Source organism: Octopus bimaculoides, chromosome 1 (assembly GCF_046866305.1).
Source record: "Octopus bimaculoides isolate indiv1 chromosome 1, ASM4686630v1, whole genome shotgun sequence".
In the NCBI taxonomy this organism is placed as follows: Eukaryota; Metazoa; Mollusca; class Cephalopoda; order Octopoda; family Octopodidae; genus Octopus; species Octopus bimaculoides.
This window is the reverse complement of record NC_142928.1, coordinates 104719522-104742021: the sequence shown is the minus strand read 5'-3', so window position 1 is coordinate 104742021 and position 22500 is coordinate 104719522. Positions and strand designations below refer to the sequence as shown.

The 22500-nt window shown below is 38.1% G+C and overlaps 1 protein-coding gene across 1 annotated transcript in view; it reads left to right on the top strand.

The window, feature by feature from the left end:
- LOC106869501 (transmembrane protein 135) overlaps positions 1–22500 on the top strand; it is a 466726-nt gene that overhangs the window by 353367 nt on the left and 90859 nt on the right. The window contains exon 2 of the mRNA XM_089355172.1: positions 14339–14385. Within this exon, the coding sequence (XP_089211298.1) occupies positions 14339–14385 (47 nt within the window). The remainder of the gene's footprint in view (positions 1–14338; positions 14386–22500) is intronic.

Sequence of the window (22500 nt, the reverse complement as noted above, 5' to 3'; positions counted from 1 at the left end):
TTAAACCCCTTTGATCATATGTTGGATGACTTGAGATTACACAACACTTGCAGCTCAGGCTAGGAGATCCCTAAATTATGGAACAAAGTTTGCCATTGAGGAACTGCAAATTTTGTTCGAAGGAAAATTCCTTGTTATTATGTCCTTTTGTTGAATTGGCCAATTTTCATTGCAAGAATGATACATGTCTGAAGAATGCCTGCTGTTATTTGCAAAGTGGCCCTTGATTTTGAAACCTAACCAATTCTAAAAGTGCACATACATGTGTGTGTACATATATTCAAACACAAACGTACTATGTATATATATATATATATATATATATATATATATATATATATACATATACATAATTAAGGGATCAGCTGCTGATCCCTTAATTATGTTTATAAATATATATGAGCTTTTAAATAAGTTCTCCACCAATAATGGTGCTTTCATACCGATGGGCTTGGTAAAAATTATTAATTGTTAATTGATTTATTAATTAATAAATTGATAATCCTTTACCCTTTTAATTTGTAATATATATATATATATATATATATATATATATATATATATATATATATACATACACACATACACAAACATATGTACTACATATAAATGTGTGTGTGTGTATATATATATATATATATATATGTATATATATCTTTTATTCTTTTACTTGTTTCAGTCATTTGACTGCGGCCATGCTGGAGCACCGCCTTTAGTCGAGCAAATTGACCCCAGGACTTATTCTTTGGAAGCCTAGTACTTATTCTATCGGTCTCTTTTGCCGAACCGCTAAGATACGGGGATGTAAACACACCAGCATCGGTTGTCAAGCGATGTTGAGGAGACAAACACAGACACACGAACATACACACACACACACACACACACACACACACACACATATACGACGGGCTTCTTTCAGTTTCCGTCTACCAAATCCACTCACAAGGCTTTGGTCGGCCCGAGGCTATAGTAGAAGACACTTGCCCAAGGTGCCACGCAGTGGGACTGAACCCGGAATCATGTGGTTGGTAAGCAAGGTATATATATATATATATATATATATATAGTTCAAAAACACAATAACAAAAAAACAAAAAAACAACAAAGTGAGGACGTGATATGGATAGTATTATTGGACGCTCAGGAAAGGAAAGAGAGAGTGTATGACGTTTCGGGCGTAGCCCTTCGTCGGAAAGATGGAAAGTTCGGAGAATGGAAGAACGGAGAAAGAGGAAAATGGTACCGATGCCCACGAGGTTACATGATGAAAAGACCGGAAGAGGAGGTAGTGGGGGAAAAGTTCTTTCTAAGATAGGAGAGTGAAAAAGGGAGATAAATATCGGTGCGCGTGCGTAAGTCTGCGAGTGTGTGTGTGATAACAGAACGTGTGTGTGCGTATGTATGTGTGTGTGTGTGTGTGTGTGTGTGCATGGTTTGGTGGTTTATCTGTTAGTGTGTTTGTGTGTGTGTGTGTGTGTATGACGTAGTGGAAGAAATTAGTAGCAGGACTGGTTAGTGGACGCTGTAGACAGTGTAGGTAGAAGGTCAACAGGTGGTTGTTTGGGTGTGTGTGTGTTCGTGTTTGTGTGGGGTTGTCGGTGTTAGGTACGTGTACGTGTGTGTGTGTATTTTGTATGTGCGCGTGTGTGTATGTGTATGTTTTCTGTGCGTGCGTGTGTGTTTGTGTGTATGTGTATGTTGTGTGTATGTGCGTTGCTGTGTACGTGTGTGTGCGTGCGTTTGCTATTGTATATGCGTGTGTTGTTTATGCCCATGTGTGTATGATTGTATGCGTGTCTGTGTGAGTGTGTAGTGTTGGTGAAAAGTGTGTGTATGTGGGTGTGTGAGTGTGTGTGTATATGTGTGGATGTGCGTGTGTGTGTGGGATTGTGAGTGTTAGGTACAGGTGTGTGTGTGTGTGTATGTATGTCTGTATGTGTTTCCGTGTGCGCGTGTGTGTATATTTTTTGTGCGTGCGTGTATGTGTATATTGTGTATGTTTTCGTGCGTGCGTATGTGTTATGTATATGAGTGAGTATTGTGTATGTGAGAGGTGTGTGTGCATGTGTGTATATGTGTATGTGTGCCTGTGTGTATATGTGTATGTGTGTCGTGTATGTGTGTATGTGTGTGTGTGTGTGGTTTTATGTATGTGAGGGGTGTGTATGTGTATGTTTATGTGTGTGCGTGCGTATGTGTGCCAGGTATGTGTGTTATTTTGTGTGTGCACTCCTGTGTGTATGTGTGTGCATGTGTATGCGGCTGTGTATGTAGGCGTGCGCGTATATATGGGTGTGTGTGTGTGTATATATGTGCGTTCGGCTATGTGTGTGTGAGGGCGCGTATGTATGTTTGTCATGTATGTGGGCGGTATATGTATGTGGGCGGTATATATGTAAGGTGTGTGGGTATTTGTGCGTGTAGGTAGTGGTGAGATAAAAAGTAGAAAAAAGTAAGTCTAATAACAAGAGAATAATGGATATAATGTAAGGGGGACGAGGGGGGGGTTAAAAAAAAAAAAAAAAAATTATGTAAAGTGTTGCAGGGACGTAAAGGGGAGAGTCATAAGGAAGAGAAGGCTGTGTTGAGTCCGAAGGGGAAAGAAGAATTAAGGTTGAAAATGTAGCGTTGCTCCAAGTGGAGTCGCGAGGGAGTGGACCCATGGTGCAGGGCGAGGCCAAAAACGGAGATGTTAGAGGGAGAGTGGTTGGGCAGTTGGAAGTGACGGCCGACAGGGGAGTCCGAACCTAGCCGAACGTCCCTTAGGTGTTCGGTGAAACGGTCGGCCAGCCGGCGGCCCGTCTGCCCCACGTAGAGTTGGTTGCATAGGGTACATTTGATGCAGTAAATAAGGTTGGAGGAGGTGCAGGTGAAACTGTGTGGAATGTGAAGTGTTTGTAGGTTCGATCCGGTGACAGAGGTAGTGTTGGTGATGAAGGGGCAGGTGTGACAGCGGGATCTGGAGCACGGGAAGGAGCCGGGTGGGGGTGGGGAGGAAGAGGAGAAGGTACTGCGGACCAGTAGATCGCGTAGGTTGCGGGCGCGTTTGAAAGCGGATAGGGGTGGGTTGGGGAAAATGGGGTGGGTAGTGGGATCGAGCTGGAGGCGACGGAAGGCCCGTAGGATCCTCCGACGAAGGGGTAGGGTGGCGGGGTGGAAACGGAGTGGGAAGGGGGTACGGTTAGGGGATTGGTGTGGGGGAGGAGAGAGGGCGGTGGTGCGGTCGATTCGACGAGCGCGGGCGAGGGCGGATTGGACAAGGTGGGAGGGGTATCCTCGATGCATGAACAGACGAGCAAGATACTGGGACTGGGTCTCGAAATCCTGGTCCAGGCTGCACAAACGTCGGAGGCGGAGGAACTGGGAGTAGGGGATGGCTCGTTTGGTGTGGAATGGATGGGAGGAGGAGAAGTTGAGGTAGAGGTGGGAGTCAGTGGGTTTGAAGAAGGCGGAGGTAGTGAGAGAGTTAGAGGGGGGGTTGATGGAAAGAGAGATGTCGAGGAAGTTGACAGAGGTGTCAGAGATGGTGGAAGTAAAGTCAAGAGCGGGGTGGAAGTTGGAGAGGAAGGAGATGAAAAGGCAGAGCTGTTCGCGGGAGAGGGAGGTGGCTCCTATACAGTCATCTATGTAGCGACCGTATAGTTCCGGGGTCGGACCGGAGAATTGGGAGAATACTTGGGCCTCAATGTAACCAACAAAGAGGTTGGCGTAATTGGGCCCCATTCTCGTCCCCATCGCGACCCCAGATTCCTGTTGGTAGGTATCTCCGGCGAACGTGAAGCAGTTGAGGGTGAGGACGAGTTCTGCCAGACGAAGCAGGGTAGGGGTGCTAGGTGTGGGGTCAGGGCGGCGGTCAAGGAAGTATTGGAGGGCTGAGAGACCATCGTTGTGTGGAATCACCGTGTATAGGGATTTGATGTCCAGGGTGAAGAGGAGGTGTGAGGGGCCGGGAGGGAAGGAAAAGGAATTGAAGAGGCGAAGGGCGTGGTTGGTGTCGTGTATGTGGGATGGGAGGGCAGCAACTAACGGGGATAGGATATGGTCGAGGTATTTTGAAATGAGTTCGGTGGGGCAATTGCAAGCAGAGACAATGGGGCGGCCAGGGTTGTTAGGTTTGTGGATCTTGCTACTTTGGAATTCCACATGGATGTTTACAGGGCCATCAGGCAAGCCAGACACACACACACACACACACACATCATTTTTATATCTACTTTTTACATGCTGGTATGAGCTAGATGAGACTTTTTGATGCAGTATTCTGTGGATACCAACCCTTACTTATTTTCAAGGAAAGTACTTTAACCCCCTGGCCTTTGCAGGACAAAGTGCCAGGATGCAAGGCATGTTGTTTATGGAGGACGTAAGATATAAACAAACATCACTACTGCCCAAGCAGTTTGTTTATGTACTCAATAAAAAATATCTTTTACAGCTTTCATTGTTTAACGTCCGCTTTCCATACTGGCATGGGTTGGACAGTTTGACTGAGGACTAGCAAACCAGAAGACTGTACCAAGCTCCAATCTGATCTGACAAGGTTTCTTCAGTGGATGCCCTTCCTAACACCAACCACTCCGAGAATGTAGTAGGTGCTTTTTATGTGCCACTGGCACAAAAGCCAGTCAGGCATTACTGGTATCAACCACGCTCAAATGGTGCTTTTTACATGCCACCAGTGCAGGAGCCAGTCAAGTGGCACTGGCATTGATTACATTCATATGGTGCTTTTTACATACCACTGGCATGAGTGCCAGTGAGGCAGTACTGGCATTGGCCCTAACAATGATATCACTTGACTCAACAGATCTTTTCAAGCACAGTTTATTGCCCAATGATTGAAGAGTACTCTTAAACGGGCCGATTATGCTATGCTGGCATAGGCCATGGTTATTGTCTCACTTCGCTTGCATATCTCCATAGGTCTCGGTTGTTCGTCATTGCCTCTGTAAGGCCCAAAGTTCGAAGGTCGTGCTTCACCACCTCATCCCAGGACTTCCTAGGTCTACGTCTTCCACAGGTTCCCTCCACTGTTAGGGAGTGACACTTTTTCACACAACTGTCCTCATCCATACGCAACACATGATCATACCAGCACAATCGTCTCTCTTGCACACCACATTTGTTGCTTCTTATGTCCAACTTTTCTTTCAGGGCACTCACACTTTCAGCGGATCATACTAGCTTAATTTCTTTCAAGCCTATGCATGTCCTCAGCAGTCATGGCCCATGTTTGACTGTTGTGAAGCATGGCAGTTCACACACACACACATCATACAGTCTACCTTTCATCCTGAGTGAGAGGTTATTAGTTGCCAGCAGAGGAAGGAGCTCTCTGAACTTTGCCCAGGCTATTCTTATTCTAGCGGCTATGCTCTCAGAGCATCTACCTCTGCTACTAACTTGGTAACCTAGGTAACAAAAGCTATCAACTACTAGTTTTTTCCCCCTGGCATTTGATGGAAGCTGTTTTCTGCACATTTTCAGTGTTTATTGCCCCTGTTCATTGCCACACACAAAAACTATCTTCCCAGTTAGCCTTCCTTTAATATTGATGCACCTCTTATGTGTCCATAGCTTGCATCAGGTACATCTTATGGAGTTTCTACCTACGCCTTTTCTACAGATTGAGCAGGGCCATCTACCCGAAGGGATTTGTGCTTTGTCTGCCTTCCTACTTGGTTTTTGCTAGAATTACTTTAAGGCCCTTCAATTCTAGACCTTGCTTCGACACCTGAAACTTCTCCTCTAGTTCTTTATATATATATATATATATATATATATATATATATATATATATATATATATATATATATGTATATACATAGTAGAATAGGAAATAGGGAGTCCTTGGTACAGTATTACATATTTGAAAAAATGAATCGAAATGACTTTTCTGATAATTTTTGGACTTTAATAATGAGAGGTTTCTAGATTATTAGGTGAAATATATAATTATTAAAGTGGAAAATTTACCAGAAAAGCCATTTCTATTCATTTTTTCCATATATATATATATATATATATATATATATATATATGTGCACACATTCACATTCACATACATGCATACAATGAGCTATATATATTACACTTTGTATATTTTATGTATACATATATATTTATAGAAATAATACATTTCTAAATCTCTCAGAGGTTTATACAGTAGTAACATGATAAAGTGGTGGTATGTTGTCAACTTAATGTGACAGTCCCATGAAAGGGAAAAATACTATTGTTATTTAGCCCTAGGAAGCACCGCTTCCTGTCGGCCTTGACACATTTCCTGTATCCTTATGTTTACAAAGGGGGAGATAACCACCTCCAGCCAGCAAAGCCAGCATCCATAGATGCATCCATAGATCAGAGAGATTTATACAGACTGATGATGAGCAATGACTCAGGAACTAGCTAGTCTCTTTATATATATTTATGTATATGTTTGTGCGTATGTGTGGGTACACACACATACATATTTTATTTAAATTAAATGTTTATCACACAACTGAAGTTTCATGCCACTGCAATCTTTAGGTGATTACCATTATAACTAAGTATGGTAGTTTTTTTATCTTTGTTGTTGTGAGTGTATCCTCTTTTTTGTGTCTTTTCATGATTTTTCTGCCATATTCATTGACTGGCTGTTATTTTTATGCCTCTTTGCTGGATATTTTTGTGACCTAGTGTTTGCTTTCATTAAATTTGTTGGTGAAGTGTATATTTAGGTGTTTTGTTTTATTAGTTTTAGGGTTGTTTATATGTAGACTGCATCAATTTAATCAATTTGTTTCTTGTCAAGTTCATTTTGTTGATTCAAAGAGTGTCTGTATTTCATATTGTCTTCCATGCAAGAGAGACTTTGTTAGTGTGAATTTTATTAAGGTCAAGGTTAGAGGATTTTAAAAAACTGTGTGTATGTAAACATACTCTTTACCAACAAAATACACACACAAACATATCTTTATTGCACACCAGTCTTCTCCATATGTCATGGCAGTGTACAAGAGCTTGGATTTGTCCATTCATCCATCTTTTCCTTTGTCTATTTCTTCTTATTTCTCCATCTACAAGTGAGTGCTGAAAAGTTCCTGGCTTCAGAGCCCTTTTACAGGGCTTCGAAAAAATGAAGGACCGCTGCAATAAGTGTTTGAATCTGAGAGGGCAATATCTTGAATAAAGTCATAATTAACTGATCCTCCTTTATTTTCTTTTACCCAAAGCCAGGAACTTTTCAACACCCCCTCGTATAGTTCCTTGAAGAATTGCCCTCACAAAGCCATTGGATCTCATTATTTAACCATATCATCTCAGCTTTTTATGCTTCACCACTGTTTGTAGGAGTTTTTGTGGGAAAATGTGTGACTGGATAGGTTTGTGAATCAATTTATCATGTATTTAAATGTGAATTAAAAAATATAAATCCATTCTAGAGAATTTTGTTTTCTCTTGTCAAAATAAATGTACTAAAATTGGATTTGGTAACCTTTCTCTTTGACCTAATAGAGGTCATGTGTCTGCAATAGAATGACTCTCACCCAGACATAAAAAAATAGCATGTAATTAGAGTTATATAGTTATCATCTCATTCTGGTTGGTTATAAATATCACTAACCTGTTAATCCAAGTAGTGTGTATGTATGTATATATATATATGTATATGTGGTGGTGGGGAGGTGGTGTGTGTGTGTGGTATATTTATATGTGTATTTGCATATGTGTATATATGTATGTATAGTGAGAATTTACAAAGAGATGAAGACGGGTGTGTGAACAACAAACAGACATATTAGTTTAACGCTCAGGAAGTGAGAAAATCTTTTACGTTTCGAGCCTACGCTTTTCGACAGAAAGGAACACAGAAATAAACAGGGAGAGAAAATAAAAAAGGTTTAGTGGCTAGTGATCTATCATGGCAAATGCCAAACAGAGGTGTCACACAGGAGAGCTAGTAAAAAGGGGAGATAATAAAGTAGTGGTGATCCCAAGACGAAGATGCATGTGCGTGTATATGTGAGAGTGTGTATGTGCGTGTGGAAAGGGGCTGGTGACTTTGACCTGTGCATGTGTAGGTGTGTGAATGATGGTGTGGGTGCTGGGAAGTGGTCAGTGTTAGTGTGCACAGGGTGGTGTGGTGTGGTATGGTGGTGTGTGTTGGGGTGTGGGGGAAGCAAGGGTGAGTAGGGTGGGATGTATAGGGATGGTGGGGTTGAAATGTGTAGGGGTGGGGTAACGAGGGAGGGGATGAAGGGAGAAGGTGGGTAGGAGTGAAGAGAAGTAGGTGTCAGAGCAAGAGAGGAGAGGTAAGTGGGAGGAAGTAGGTGTGAGAAGGAGAGAAGAGGAGGGCTAGATGAAGACGGGAGGAGAGTTGAACCCATGTGGTGCAAAGGAGTGAAGAGAGAAGATTAATTCATGTTCACAGCAACGACGGGAGTCCGAATGCCCCCTGTACAAGGACAATCCGAACACTGACAGGTGTTTTAAAGAATGACGGGTAGAGCGGAAATGGTGCGAGACTGGGGTATTGTTGCTGAGTCTGATGTCTCTGTGTGTGAGTGTGTGTGTAAGTACGTATATTTATATGTATATACGTATATATAAATCATCAATGATGACGATTTATATATGTGTGTATGTATATATACTCTTTTACTTGTTTCAGTCATCTGACTGTGGCCATGCTGGAGCACCACCTTTAGTCAAGCAAATCGACCCCAGGACTTATTCTTTGTAAGCTTAGTACTTATTCTATCGGTCTCTTTTACCAAACCGCTAAGTTATGGGGATGTAAACACACCAACGTCGGTTGTCAAGCGATGTTGGGTGGGACAAACAGACACACAAACATATACACACACACATACATATACATAAATATATATATATACGACGGTCTTCTTCCAGTTTCTGTCTACCAAATCCACTCACAAGGCTTTGGTCGGCCCGAAGCTATAGTAGAAGACACTTGCCCAAGGTGCCACGCAGTGGACTGAACCCGGGACCATGTGGTTGGTAAGCAAGCTACTTACCACGCAGCCTCTCCTGCACTTATATATATATATTTACACACACACACACATATATATATTTGGTGTGAGGATAAGCCAAAGAATTCGTTGAGAAGGTACCAATGGGGAAAGTCATAATAATAACCGAGAGCATAGCAGTAGTAGTGCCAATTGTCTGTGGTGATAGTCACAGTGTTTAATGCTTGTTGTTGGGTGTCATAAATTTGGTGGTGGTGGTGGTGGCGATAAAATATTCAAAACACCTATCTATTACATAGTGATTCTGCTGTTTCCAACAGTGAAATGCATGTTGTCTGTTCTACATGAGAAGGAAGCAGGAAGGACAAGTGAACAAATGCATGATTCGTATTGCAAGTTGTTTTAACTCCCTTCGTGATTACATTGCTTTCTTTTGTATCTTGTAAAAACAGCACCCAAAGAATACAGCTGGTAAGGATGGTAATGAAAATAATGGAGTTGGGAGAGTAAAATAATGACAGTGGCAAACCTTGTTAACCCTACTTCATATATACTAAAACCAGTGTATATATATACCTACATACATACATGTATGTGTGTATACATACATACATACATACATAAATACACACACACACACACATATATATATATATATATATATATATATATATATATATACACATACATACATACATACATATATATAAATGCTTGTTTTTACTATCATTTATAACAAAAAAAATTTTACAGTTTGACGATAGCTTAGCTGGTTGAAATTTTGAAGTTACTGTCAACAACATTGTTGTATAAGAATAATAAATATATACATATATATAACCCTTAAAGGGGTTTAGTCAAACAAATCAACCACTAGTACTTTTTTGTTTCAAGTCCAGCACATTTTGTCAGTCTTTTTGACAGACTGCCAAGTTATGTGGACATAAACAAACCAACACCAGTTGTCAAGTGGTGGGAACACAGGTAAATACCAAGACACATACACTTACATACATGCATGTGTTTGTGTATGTTTACAATGGGCTTTTTTAAGTTTCGGTCAACCAAATCCACTTACAAGGTTTTGGTTGACCTGAGACTGTAGCAGGAGTCACTTGCCCCAGAAGCAGTACTGTAGGATTGAACTAAAAACCATGTGGTTGCAAAGCAAGCTTCTTACTACACATTCTTCTTACACATATTTTATAAAAAAAAGTTTCACCTGACAGGTTTATCAGTTTTAGTAAGTATCTTCAGCAGAAACTGGGATTCTCAATCTTTTCCTCTCTTTTACTTGTTTCTGTCATTTGACTGCGGTCATGCTGGAGCACCACCTTTAGTCAAGCAAATTGACACCAGGATTTATTCTTTGCAAGCCTAGTACTTATTCTATCGCTCTCTTTTTGCCGAACCGCTAGGTTACGGGGACGTAAACACACCAGCATCGGTTGTCAAGCGATGGTGGGGGAACAATCACAAACACATATGTATATACATATACATATATACGACGGGCTTCTTTCAGTTTCTGTCTACCAAAACCACTCACAAGGCTTTGTTCGGCCAGAAGCTATAGTAGAGGACACTTGCCCAAGGTGACACGTAGTGGGATTGAACCCGGAACCATGTGGTTGGTAAGCAAGCTACTTACCACACAGCCACTCCTACGCCTATCAACCACTTTCTTAAAATAAATATCTGGCTTTACACCATATATTGATTTCAAGTTTTGGCACAAGACCAGCAATTTCGGGGTGAGGATAAGTCAATTACATCAACCTTGGTGGAATTTAAACCCGGCATGCTAACATTTCTGTCAGCTTGCTACCTTAACTTTACACCATATATTGAGTTCGTTCTTTGTTTATTAATGTTTCTTGCATTTAGATATGAAGAAGACATCAGTTTATATCTAAATTAAAAACATTATATATATACACATATTATGCACAGAGACAAGTGCATAGTGTTTACACATATTTATACACAAACAGATACTATTTAAAAATTAAGCAGTATCTTTATGCAGGTATGCTTACACATATAGACACACAGACACACACACAAATGCACATATATTTGTATATATATATATATATATATATTTAAATACACATACATATATATGAATACACACACATATTTATACATATGTGTGCGTATTCCACCTTTAAACTTATCTGCATCATGATCTGAAATGTAAGAATTTGTTTCTACCTTGATGACGTAGGCTTAATTTATCCAATGTTTATTTGCTTCCTTTACTGGCTGCAAATTCTGGTGAGCTACGTCTACCAACATTATGATGGATCTCTGAGCCTCCAGAAACAGCTGTTGGATTTGTAACACATTACCTCCTCCCCTTTAAATTTCTTTGTCATTTGTACCCTGTATAAGTTTGATCTATTAATATATAAATATCTATATATTTATACTTAAATATTCATCATCTGAAAATCTTCAGTCTTTGCTTTTTTTCTGTTAACGTGTATACACATATATTTTATATATCAAACCCAGGCTGTTATATTTAATTTGTTTATCCGCATAATTGCCTACACACACACACATATGTGTATATATATATATATATATATATATATATATATATACACACTCACACACACACATGTATGTATGTATGTATACATATACACACACATACATATCTATATATGTATACACACACATATGTATACACACCCACACATATATATGCATACATGCACATGTGTATATATGTTCATATGTGTCAAAGTAAAATAAATTCATGTGATATAAGATGTGAACTCTATGATGCATAGAGGTATTATTATTATTACAATTTAGATATGAGCAATTCATATTTTTATCACTTTTAATAATACTTTTTATATGCAATTTTCTACCCAATACATTCAATTATTTTTTTTTATAGCTTACGCATATGAACTTGTTTTCATTTGTTTTATAGCAATCTTCACCTAATCTCAATTTACATTGCTTTTGCTTTGTGCATATATATATATATATATATATATATATATATATGGTTGGAAAGAAAGTCATGTTGTGTTTCATGCTGGGAAACACACAAATGCTTCTTTAGTCTTAATTGTTATATTTAATGAAGATAATATTTCCCTTTATTATTGATAACATAATCTCATGTATATGGCAAATTGTTGATCCCTCAGGCATAAAATGCTTCTGGTTTCAAAGCAAAGAAACACTCAATATCATTTTTAACCTTTTCACAGTGAATAAACTTTTTTGGTTTCTAAATAATGTTGCAATTATCTCAAAAGATAATAGTCAGCTAGAGCAAGGTCAGGAGAGTTGGGAAGATGAGAAAAAACCTCTGTTTAGTGTCATATTCTCTTCCTAAGTGATGTGGGAAATATATGGTCTTGCATTTCCTTTTACTATTGACCAATGATGGATATTTTCTCAGAAAATTTTTGTCCAATGCTTCCAATTGGTGACAATACTGTTTTGCTTTGGTTTAACACTTCATGGCAGATAATATTCTTCATATCTAACCAAACACAGGGAATAATATTTTTCTGGTGTAGTCCTGGTTTGGGAATAGTTTCTCCTTTTTCATAGAGTACTAACCATTGTTGTTTTCATCAGATATGATTACAAAGAACCCATTTTTCATCACTTGGAACTATTCTTCCCAAGAAAGATTTGGTAGACAGTCTGCTTTTCAATGACAAGCAGAGGGCATCTCTTCCAATAAGATAAGAAACAGCCAGAAATATGAGGGATCCACTGACCAACTTTAGACACTTTTCCTAACCTATGAAGGTGTTTTCTGATCAAAGTGTGACTTGAATCAAACTGTTTTTCTAATTCTTGTGCAGTTTGTTTTGTGTTTTCCTCAAATGCAGTTTTCAGAACCTCAGCAGTGACAGAACTTAGACATCAAACTTAAGGGAAATCTTCATTTCCATAAGCAGAACGAATACTTCTTACTGTCTCTATTGCTGGAAAGCCTCTTTTGAATTCTTATAGCGTGCAGTTCTGATGTGGGTCTGATCTAAATTCATTTTCAAATGATAAAAACAATATGAGTTTAACCACCATGGTATAAAGCAATCTACAAAGAAATAAAAAAAAAACACATTATAAAATTAATGCATATTTTACTGTTAGTATTGTAAAGGTGGCCTCAAAGCGATCATGTCGAAAATGTGACTGGATTTTCTGAAAACCTTTCAAAGCAGCTAGGCAGCACTGGCATCAACCACACTCAAATGGTGCTTTTTGCTTGCCACCGGTACAGGAGCCAGTCAGGTGGCACTGGCATCAACCACACTCAAACGCTGCTTTTTACATGCACAGGAATGTTGGTCAATCATGGTTAAAATATAAGGACAAGCTGAAGAGTAACCTCTCAACAGTCAATATAGCTCACAACACCTTTGAGCAGCCTTGGAGCAAGCAAAATGGAGATCGTCATGTCAAAATGGCACAAGAGATTTTGTTTCAATCAGCATTAACAGGCTAAGGGCTGCAAGGCAAAAGAGAAAAGGGGCTGCAAATATACCACCTGCACTGACCTGTAATCCTCATACTTGGGACATCTGCAGGCTTCTTTGCAAGACTCAAATGTCACATTTGACCTAAGCATTATGACTGACAAAGAAAGTGTAGGTTGTCAGATCCTCATACATCAAAACCATGTATGCATATATTTGTGGTTGTGTTTGTCCCCAACTACTACTTGACAACTGGTGTTGGTTTGTTTACATCACTGTAAGTAAATAGTTTGGCAAAATAACTACCAGGTTTAAAATAACAGCTACTAGAGTCAATTTGTTTGACTAGACCCTTCAGGTTGGTGCCCCAGCTTGGCCACAATTCAATGGCTGAAACCAGTAAAAGAAAAGATAGAAGATGCATTTTTCTTGAATATTTCCTTCAATATATTTCTATAAGTTTTTTTTATTTTTATCTTTCTGTCTTTTCCTCAATGAATGTGAATATTTGGTCTATTACTCTTCTTTTTCATTTTTTGCTTTTTTTGTTTTGTTTTTTGCCTATATATATATATATATATATATATATATATATATATATATATATATATATATATATATATTCATGTTGTGAATTTGCAACATTTATTTCTGACCTGTGTGATGAGATGTAATATCTATTGAAGCAGTGACGTCCCTATAAAGCCATACTTCTTTGATTAAAAAAAAATACACCCTCTGCATATATAATGTATTGAATCCTTTATTGAACTGTGCTTTTTTGATGTTTATTTGAGAATTACATCATATATATATATATATATATATATATATATATATATATATATATATTTAACATGTTTTTTATTTGTATTCTATTTGTAGGTGCTGATATTTAGTTTTGTCAGTGCTGTGTTTTTGTACCTCTATAGGTAAGTATATGAAACTTATATTCTTAATCCCATAGAAATTATGTGCAGCCTGCAATATTTTCTGGTTATTTGTTCTATTATTCATATGAATGTGTATCCGTTTGCACATATACGGTTGTGTATGTGTGTGTTGTTTGTTTAGAGATCTATGTAAATACTTTACACAACTATTGAATTTTCTTCTTTTTTTTTTATTGTGTTATCATCTGTTGATCAATCATCATCATCATCATCATTTAATGTCAACTGTTCCATGCTTGCATGAATCAGACAGAAATTGTTGATGCAAAATTTCTATGTCCAGCTGCCCTTCCTGTTTCCAACCCTCACTTGTTTCCAAGCAAGATGATATTTTCCCATTACTTGTCATGTTTTTTTATGAAACACTGGAAATGAACAGCCTCACTTGAATGACAATGATGCTAATTTACAGTTGTCACATGATATCTGGGCATGGTTGCATACATGCACACACAAACTTTAATATACATTCATTTATATACATATCATCATCATCTTTTAACATCCGTTTTCCATGCTGGCAAGCAGGAAAACTGCACTAGGTTCTGGTTTGTATGGCTGGATGCCCTTCTTAACACCAACCACTTTACTGAGTGTGCTGGGTGCTAGGCTTCTTTCAGTTTCATTCAACCAAATCTGGTCACAAGGCTTTCATCAGCTCAGGGCTAGAGTAGAAAACACTTGCATTGGGACAGAATCCAAAACCACATGGTTGGGAAGCAAGATATATATCACCATCATCACCATTATCATTTAACGCCCGTTTTCCATGTTGGCATGGGTTGGACAGTTTGACAGAAGCTGGCTAGGTAAAAACTGCACCAGGCTTCAGTGTATGTTTTGACATGGTTTTTAGAACTGGATGCCCTTCCTAACAACCAAAACAATTTTATATTAATCTGATGGGTTACTCTATACTTTTGTACACACCATATTCTTTTAATGGTTTGATCATTAGACTGTGTTCATACTTCATGGCTATATTTGATTATGGAATCCCTAGTACTCTAACAGGACTAGGACCAGAGATTTGGAAGGTTGATATAGCCAGCTCAATAAAACCAATGACAGAAATTTATTTTATCAAACTCCCAGAAGTATGTAGAGCAGCATTGGCTGGGTTTGAACTCATGACAAACATAAAGGAATGCAAAAAAATGTTGCATGGAATTTGTTTTGCTTTTTTTTTTTTTCCACCATAACCAAAATAATAAAAATGGATGTTCATTTGTTTTCCCTCTACTAATATTCAAATGTTGTTTTTGTCTTCCCTTAATATATAAACCACCATGTTGTCACACCATAATTAATGCCTTTACCACATGTTTTCATCATGATTTTTTTCACACAACATCTCACCACCACGTTTTCCCTCCATTAACACCACCACCACCATCACATTTTCTCCCCACTAACACCACCACCATGTTTTCTCACTACTTACACCATCACCACCACATGTTTTTTTTTCACACGCAACACCACCACCCTCACATGTTTTCTTGTCACTAACATCACCACATCGCATGTTTTTTTTTACTGCCAATTCCACCACCAACACCATATGTTTTCTTACAACTAATACCATCACTATCACATCACCACATGTTTTCTTACTACCAACACCACCTCCATTACTCCATGGTTTCTTACTACTATCACCAACTTCAAAATCACCTTTAACATGCTTTCGTGTTAGTATCACCAATACTGCAACAGCCACATGTTTTTTACATGTTTTTCACATTACTATCATCACCACCACAACCACTAATTATTCTCATACTATGATCACCATCACTACTATCACCACATGTTTTCATAGCACTCTTACCATGACCACCGCCACCATCATTTATGTTTTTACACTGCTATTAAAATCCCCACTACTGTGTTTTTACACATCTATCATCACTATCATCACCACATGTTTTCACACTATTATCACCACCACCACCACATGTTTTTCTACTGCTGTCACCACTGCCACTATCGCTTCATGTTTATACATTACTATCATGCCACCAGCATCATGTTTTTACACTTGCTTTCACCAACATCACCCCCACCACCTGACGTTTTCAAATCCCTGCTGTTTTCACACACTTCTACCATCCTCCTATGTTTTATCCTTCTGCCACCCAACCAAGCTTATATTTTTATGGGAAAGAGTTGGACCCAGGAGTGTATAATAAATTGCAGATTTGAAGAAAAGGAAAAAAAAGAAAGAAAATAGAAAAGACAAAATAAGAAGAGGAAAAACTGTCTGTGATGTCTTGATAAACTACTAACTTATAGTAAAATGTCATCTCCATCAACATCTTCATTCAAGTTTCCTTATACTTTGGGATTTTTTTTGATTTTTTAAAAGTTCATTTCAGTTAATTAGCATATTAAAATCTCATACACACACACACATACATGCACAGCTATACAGACTCATACACATATAAGTATAAATCTTTCACAACTGACTTTCTCCATTTTAATTACTGGGTTACCCAGTGAGAAAGAAAAAAAGACATTGCATGATATGCTAAGAGTCGGTCAGTAACTTACAGTAAATAGTTATGGTCTGGTTACATTTCCAAGTTCAAATACCAGCAGACCTAACGAGGTTTTTCATGCTCTTAGGGGATTCAGTTCAAAGTTGCGGCTGTGTGGTAAGAAGCTTACTTCCCGACTATATGGTTCCAGGCCCAGTCCCACTGAATGGCTCCTTGGCCAAGTGTCTTCTACTATAGCCCTGAGCCAATCAAAGACTTGTGAGTGGACCTGGTAAACAAAAACTGAAAGTTGCATGTGCAGTGAGAGCTAGCAGTGACCTTCGTGAGGCAGTATGCTGAGTGATATCCCTGTGATTACTTCACAAGTTGTGAAATCTGTGTTTTTGTGATCACGTCTTTACTGTAGTCTGTGATTTTGTTATAGACAGGAACAAAAAGCCAACATGAAATTTTGTGTTAAACTTGAGAAGTCTGCTACTGAGACATTGAGTATGCTTTGGCAAGCTTACAGCGACAAAGCAATGGGTTATACGCAATGTTTTAAGTGGCACTGGTGCTTCAAAAGTGGAAGAACATTCCTGGAAAATGATGAGTGTTCTGGAAAACCTGCCATGAGCATCACTCCTGGAAATGTGGAGAAAATTCATCAGCTTGTGCATGAGGATTGTCAGAGGACAATCAACGACATTGCTGATGTTGTTGGTCTGTTGTATGGGTCTGTGCAGGCAATCTTGACCTTTGAATTGAACATGCATAATATCTCTGCCAAGTTTGTCCCCCACCTGCTGACCACTGAACAGAAAGAACATTGAGTCAAAGTCTGTCAAGATCTCTATCATTATGCTGCTGATGACCCATCCTTCATGTCGAGGATCATCACCGGTGACGAGAGTTGGGTCTACGAGTATGACCCTGAGATGAAGCAGCAGTTGTCCACAACCGAAGAAGGCATGACAGAGCCACAGCTCAGTCAAGAGCATGCTCATCGTTTTTTGTGACACACACAGTATTGTGCATTGAGATTTCAACTCCCCAGGGCCAGACCGTCAATCAAGAGTTCTGCTGTGACATTTTGAAGTGTTTCAGGGAGGGCATTCATCAAAAACAACTGGATCTGTGGGGCCCAAAAAATTGGATTCTTCACAACAATAATGCACCCTGTCACTGAGCTTTCCTCACTCATGAGTTTCTCGCCAAAAGCAACATGATATCACTTCCACACCCGTCCTATTCACCACATTTAGTTCTTGCAGACTTCCATCTCTTCCCAAAAATGAAAACACAGCTCAGACATCACCATTTTAACACTGTTGTCAAGATCAAGAATGAATCATTGAAGGTCCTCCACTCACTTACAAAAAATGACTTTCAGGCCAGATTCCAAAAGTGGCAAGAATACTGAGACCAGTGTATTGCTGTGCAAGGTGATTATTTCAAAGGAGATGATGTTAAAACTTAGATAAATAAATTATTTTTTATTAAACATAACTAATCCAGGAACTTTTGATATCACTTCATATATATACTAATTAATAATTCTCATATATATATTAATTAATAATTAAGAGTGCTGCAAGTAGCACCAGCACACTAAAAGTAGCTGTCAGAAGACAACTACAACTGCTAATTTTCACTGAAATTGGGGGAATGAGCAGAAATTCTATAATGAAAAGAATTGTAAATTGAAAAGCCAGACATACCTGTATCATCAGTTTCAAACTTTGTGAAAATGCCATTTAGTTCTCATCAGCGAATCTTACTGACCCGAGGGTCATAGAAACTGCCCATCTCAACAATGTGCTCAATGACCATTTTTAATGCTGTAGCAAATTTTAAAAAGTGATCGAAGTTAATAATAAATTATAAAAATATATATAAGGATATTATTATTTACAGTAATATCAAGTGGCATAGCATGCATAAAAAAATACCATAAGGTAAAAAATTATTAATTAATAATTAAGGGTGCTACAAGTAGCACCAGCACACTAAAAATACCAGTCAGAAGACGATTACAACTGCAAATTTTTGCTGATACACATTAATTGAAATCAGGGGAATGAGCAGAAATTCTATGCCCCTGTACCAATAACAAAAAGAATCATAAATTGAAAAGCCAGACATACCTGTATCATCAGTTTCAAACTTTGTGAAAATGCCACTTAGTTCTCATCAGTGAGTCTTACTAACCCGAGGGTCATAGAAACTGGCCATCTCAACAATGTGCGTGATGACCGTTTTTAATGCCACAGCAAATTTAAAAAGGTGATTGAAGTGAATAATAAATTATAAGAATATATATAAGGTTATTATTGTTTGCAATAATATCCTTATATATATATATACATATATATATACATATATATATATATATATATATCATCACCATCATCATTTAATGTCTGTCTGTTTTCCATGCTGGCATGGGTTGGACAGTTTGACAGAAGCTGGTAAGGTCAAGGGCTATAATGTAAAGACAGACAAAATGCCCACTAAGCATTTTGCCTGGCATGCTAACAATTCTGCCAGCTTGCCACCTTATCTGATTTTGAAATATTGACTGCATATATTTCAGTACCATTATATCAAATCTCTATGGCCTCTATTTGTCATTAATGACCATGGATAAAGGTCCTAGTTGTCTTTCCTACTGGAACGGTGTTGTCTGTGACTATCTCTCCAGTATAGGATGTTTCATAGGATCCAAGCACTTGGCAGTATGGTATCAAGTACAGGGTTTTATGCATGCTGTATGCTTCTCTTTTCCATGTCACTGATGGATCCAAAGGAACAGCACAGCCATTACAGTTTGGCACCATTGTCATCACAGGAGTTTACAGACAAAGGTTGTAGACAACATCAAACTGCCTCAGGGGCTCCAACTTCCAATTTTAGCTCAGGGTTTACTCTCAAAATCTTTCCCATAGTTGGGTATGGTCAGAAGGCAGCAGAGATTTGGAGTCAGTTTTCCTTTCCCTAGGTGGCCTGATCCTCCCAAGGTAACAAGCTCCATCTGCCTAGTTGAATTGCTAATTAATCCATATCTAGGACCCTGTCAGAGTAAACCTGTGAAATAATAGTGGCTAAGAAGTGGTTCCACACTCCAAGACCCTGGAACTCCTAAACCAGTACCCCACACCCCACTACTAGATGCAATTTAAACACATTCTTTGAAATATATATATAAAAAAATAATAACACAAATTATGGCAAGATAATACTGGAAACTCAAACTGGATAAAAAGGATATTTTTTTATTTTATCATATGGCTATTTATCATAATGTTGTCATCAAAAAACTATTTAGTGATTATAACTGTGAGATTATGGTACTTGAATACTGGCTTCTTAATCATAAATTCAAGTCTCATTATAATCATTGTCAAGTCAGTGATGGAGTCCCTACATCAGTGGTTCCCTACCATTTTGCTATCTAGGAGCCCTTTTATTTAAATGAATTTTCTCATGGTCCCTAAACCTTTGAAAGTTTTGTCTTTGTAATCTGATTTAACCCTTTAGTGTTCACATTATTCAGTCAGAAGTAGTACTTATTTATTCTTAGCTTTGAGATTTTGAAGAGGTAACTGCTAATTTTTAGAATGACATTGTGGTGTTGGTGTGAGAGGCCAGATGTGGCCAGTTTGACCATAAAAGAGGTAGAATATTCTAACTGGATATGGCTGGTTTAAATTCTAAAGGCTTAAATAACCAACAACACTCATTTTCCCTTCACTTGAAAAATATATACAACAACTATATAGTTTACACCACAACCTTTTGAAATTTTGAATATAAGCACAAGTATGGCCAAGCAGTTCAGAAGCTTATTTTGCATTTGTATGGCACCTTGGCAAGCATCTTCTACCAGAGCCCTGGTTCAAACAACGCTTTATGAGTGAATTTGGCTGATGGAAATTGTTTGGTACCATGTCATATGTGTGTCTATGTGATTGTGTTTGCATATCCCCGCTTCATCAACACTTGACAACTTGTGTTGGTTTGTTTGTGTTCCCATAACTTAGCAATTCAACTAAAGATAAAATAAGTACCAGACTTAAAAAAACAAAATATATTGGAGGTGATTTGTTCAACGACAACCCTTCACAGCAGTGCTCCAGCATGTCTGCAGTCCAGTGATTGAAACAAGTAACCGATAAAAGATAGCTCATGGAATCCAGGAATGCACAGAGCCCTGGCTGTAGATTGCTACTCTGAATGATTGCTCAACCTGCTAGAAATAAGAGTGAATTTTTAAACTAGGCCTATCCAATGATGGATGAACTCGTGCTTTACATCAATACTAACAGCTACTACCACCACAAGCCAATGAATCAGCTTTTATGTGACTACTCAGTATGCTAGAAATAGTAACCAAATCACACATACCCATATTAATGAGGGGATGGACTTATTTAGCAATGCTGTCGTGTAATCCTTGATGTCCAATAAGACAGGATGGTCATGGCTAGAATGCTTTTGGTCATAAGTTCATTGAATGAAAGCTAGCCACGCAGCTAAAATAATAACAATCATTGCCTAATGTCTCTGAACAAAGTAACATAACCCTGCTTGTTTCAGTTTGTCTGACTGTGGGAGAAATAATAATAATAATAATGACAATGATAATAAAAAACGATTCCATTCCTAATTCACAGCTGAGTGGTTAGCAGTTGAAAGGTATCCAGCTGTGAAAAACAATGGAACCAACAAAAAAGACACCCCTCCTCATGCAAGAATGGGGAAATGGTTGGGAAACAGAAAATAAATAAATGAATAACAATGAATTTTGACTGCTTTCTACTACTCCATAGCTCTTTCTTTACTCTCTTGCACTCATTCATTCACTTCTGCTATCCGTCCTCCATCACCTGCTTTTTAATTCTTACACATTTGTTTGTATTCTTTGGGTTTTTTTTCTGTAACTTTATTCTCTCATGCTCTCTTTTTGTTTCTCACCATCTCTTTCTTTTCTCTCTCTACAGACATACATACACACACACATTTAAAAAGTATAGTTGATATCTTGGGAATACATACATCTACATACATGTATATAGTTACATAAATCAACACACACACATTTACACACATATATACATTTATGTACATACCTACATCTACACAAATAAAGACATCTATATTCATACCTCTACACACACATGTATTTACACACATACATACATTATTTATATTAGACAACTTTTAAAATTTTAAAATTTTTTCTCTGCAGTGAAGTAACCATTTGATTTTATTTGTGCACACACATACATGTATGTTTGTGTGTGAATATATCTTTGTTTATGTGTGCATGTATATTTGTGTGTGAGGGCAAGATAGGCAGAGAGGAAGGAGAGAATTGAAGATAGAATTGAAAAAAATAAATACGAAATAGCAGTAAATCGCCCAATTGATATGCTTTGGTGTTAGACTTGTATGCAGATGCTTAAATGATTGGAGTTGAAAACAGATAAGACATTTATATAACTATGTTTTGTTCTGTATTTTTGCTCTGTTTTATCAAGTTTACTTAGCAATTCTGTTTATCTTATTCCTTCGTTGATGTTGTTATTATTGAAGTTTTTTTTTA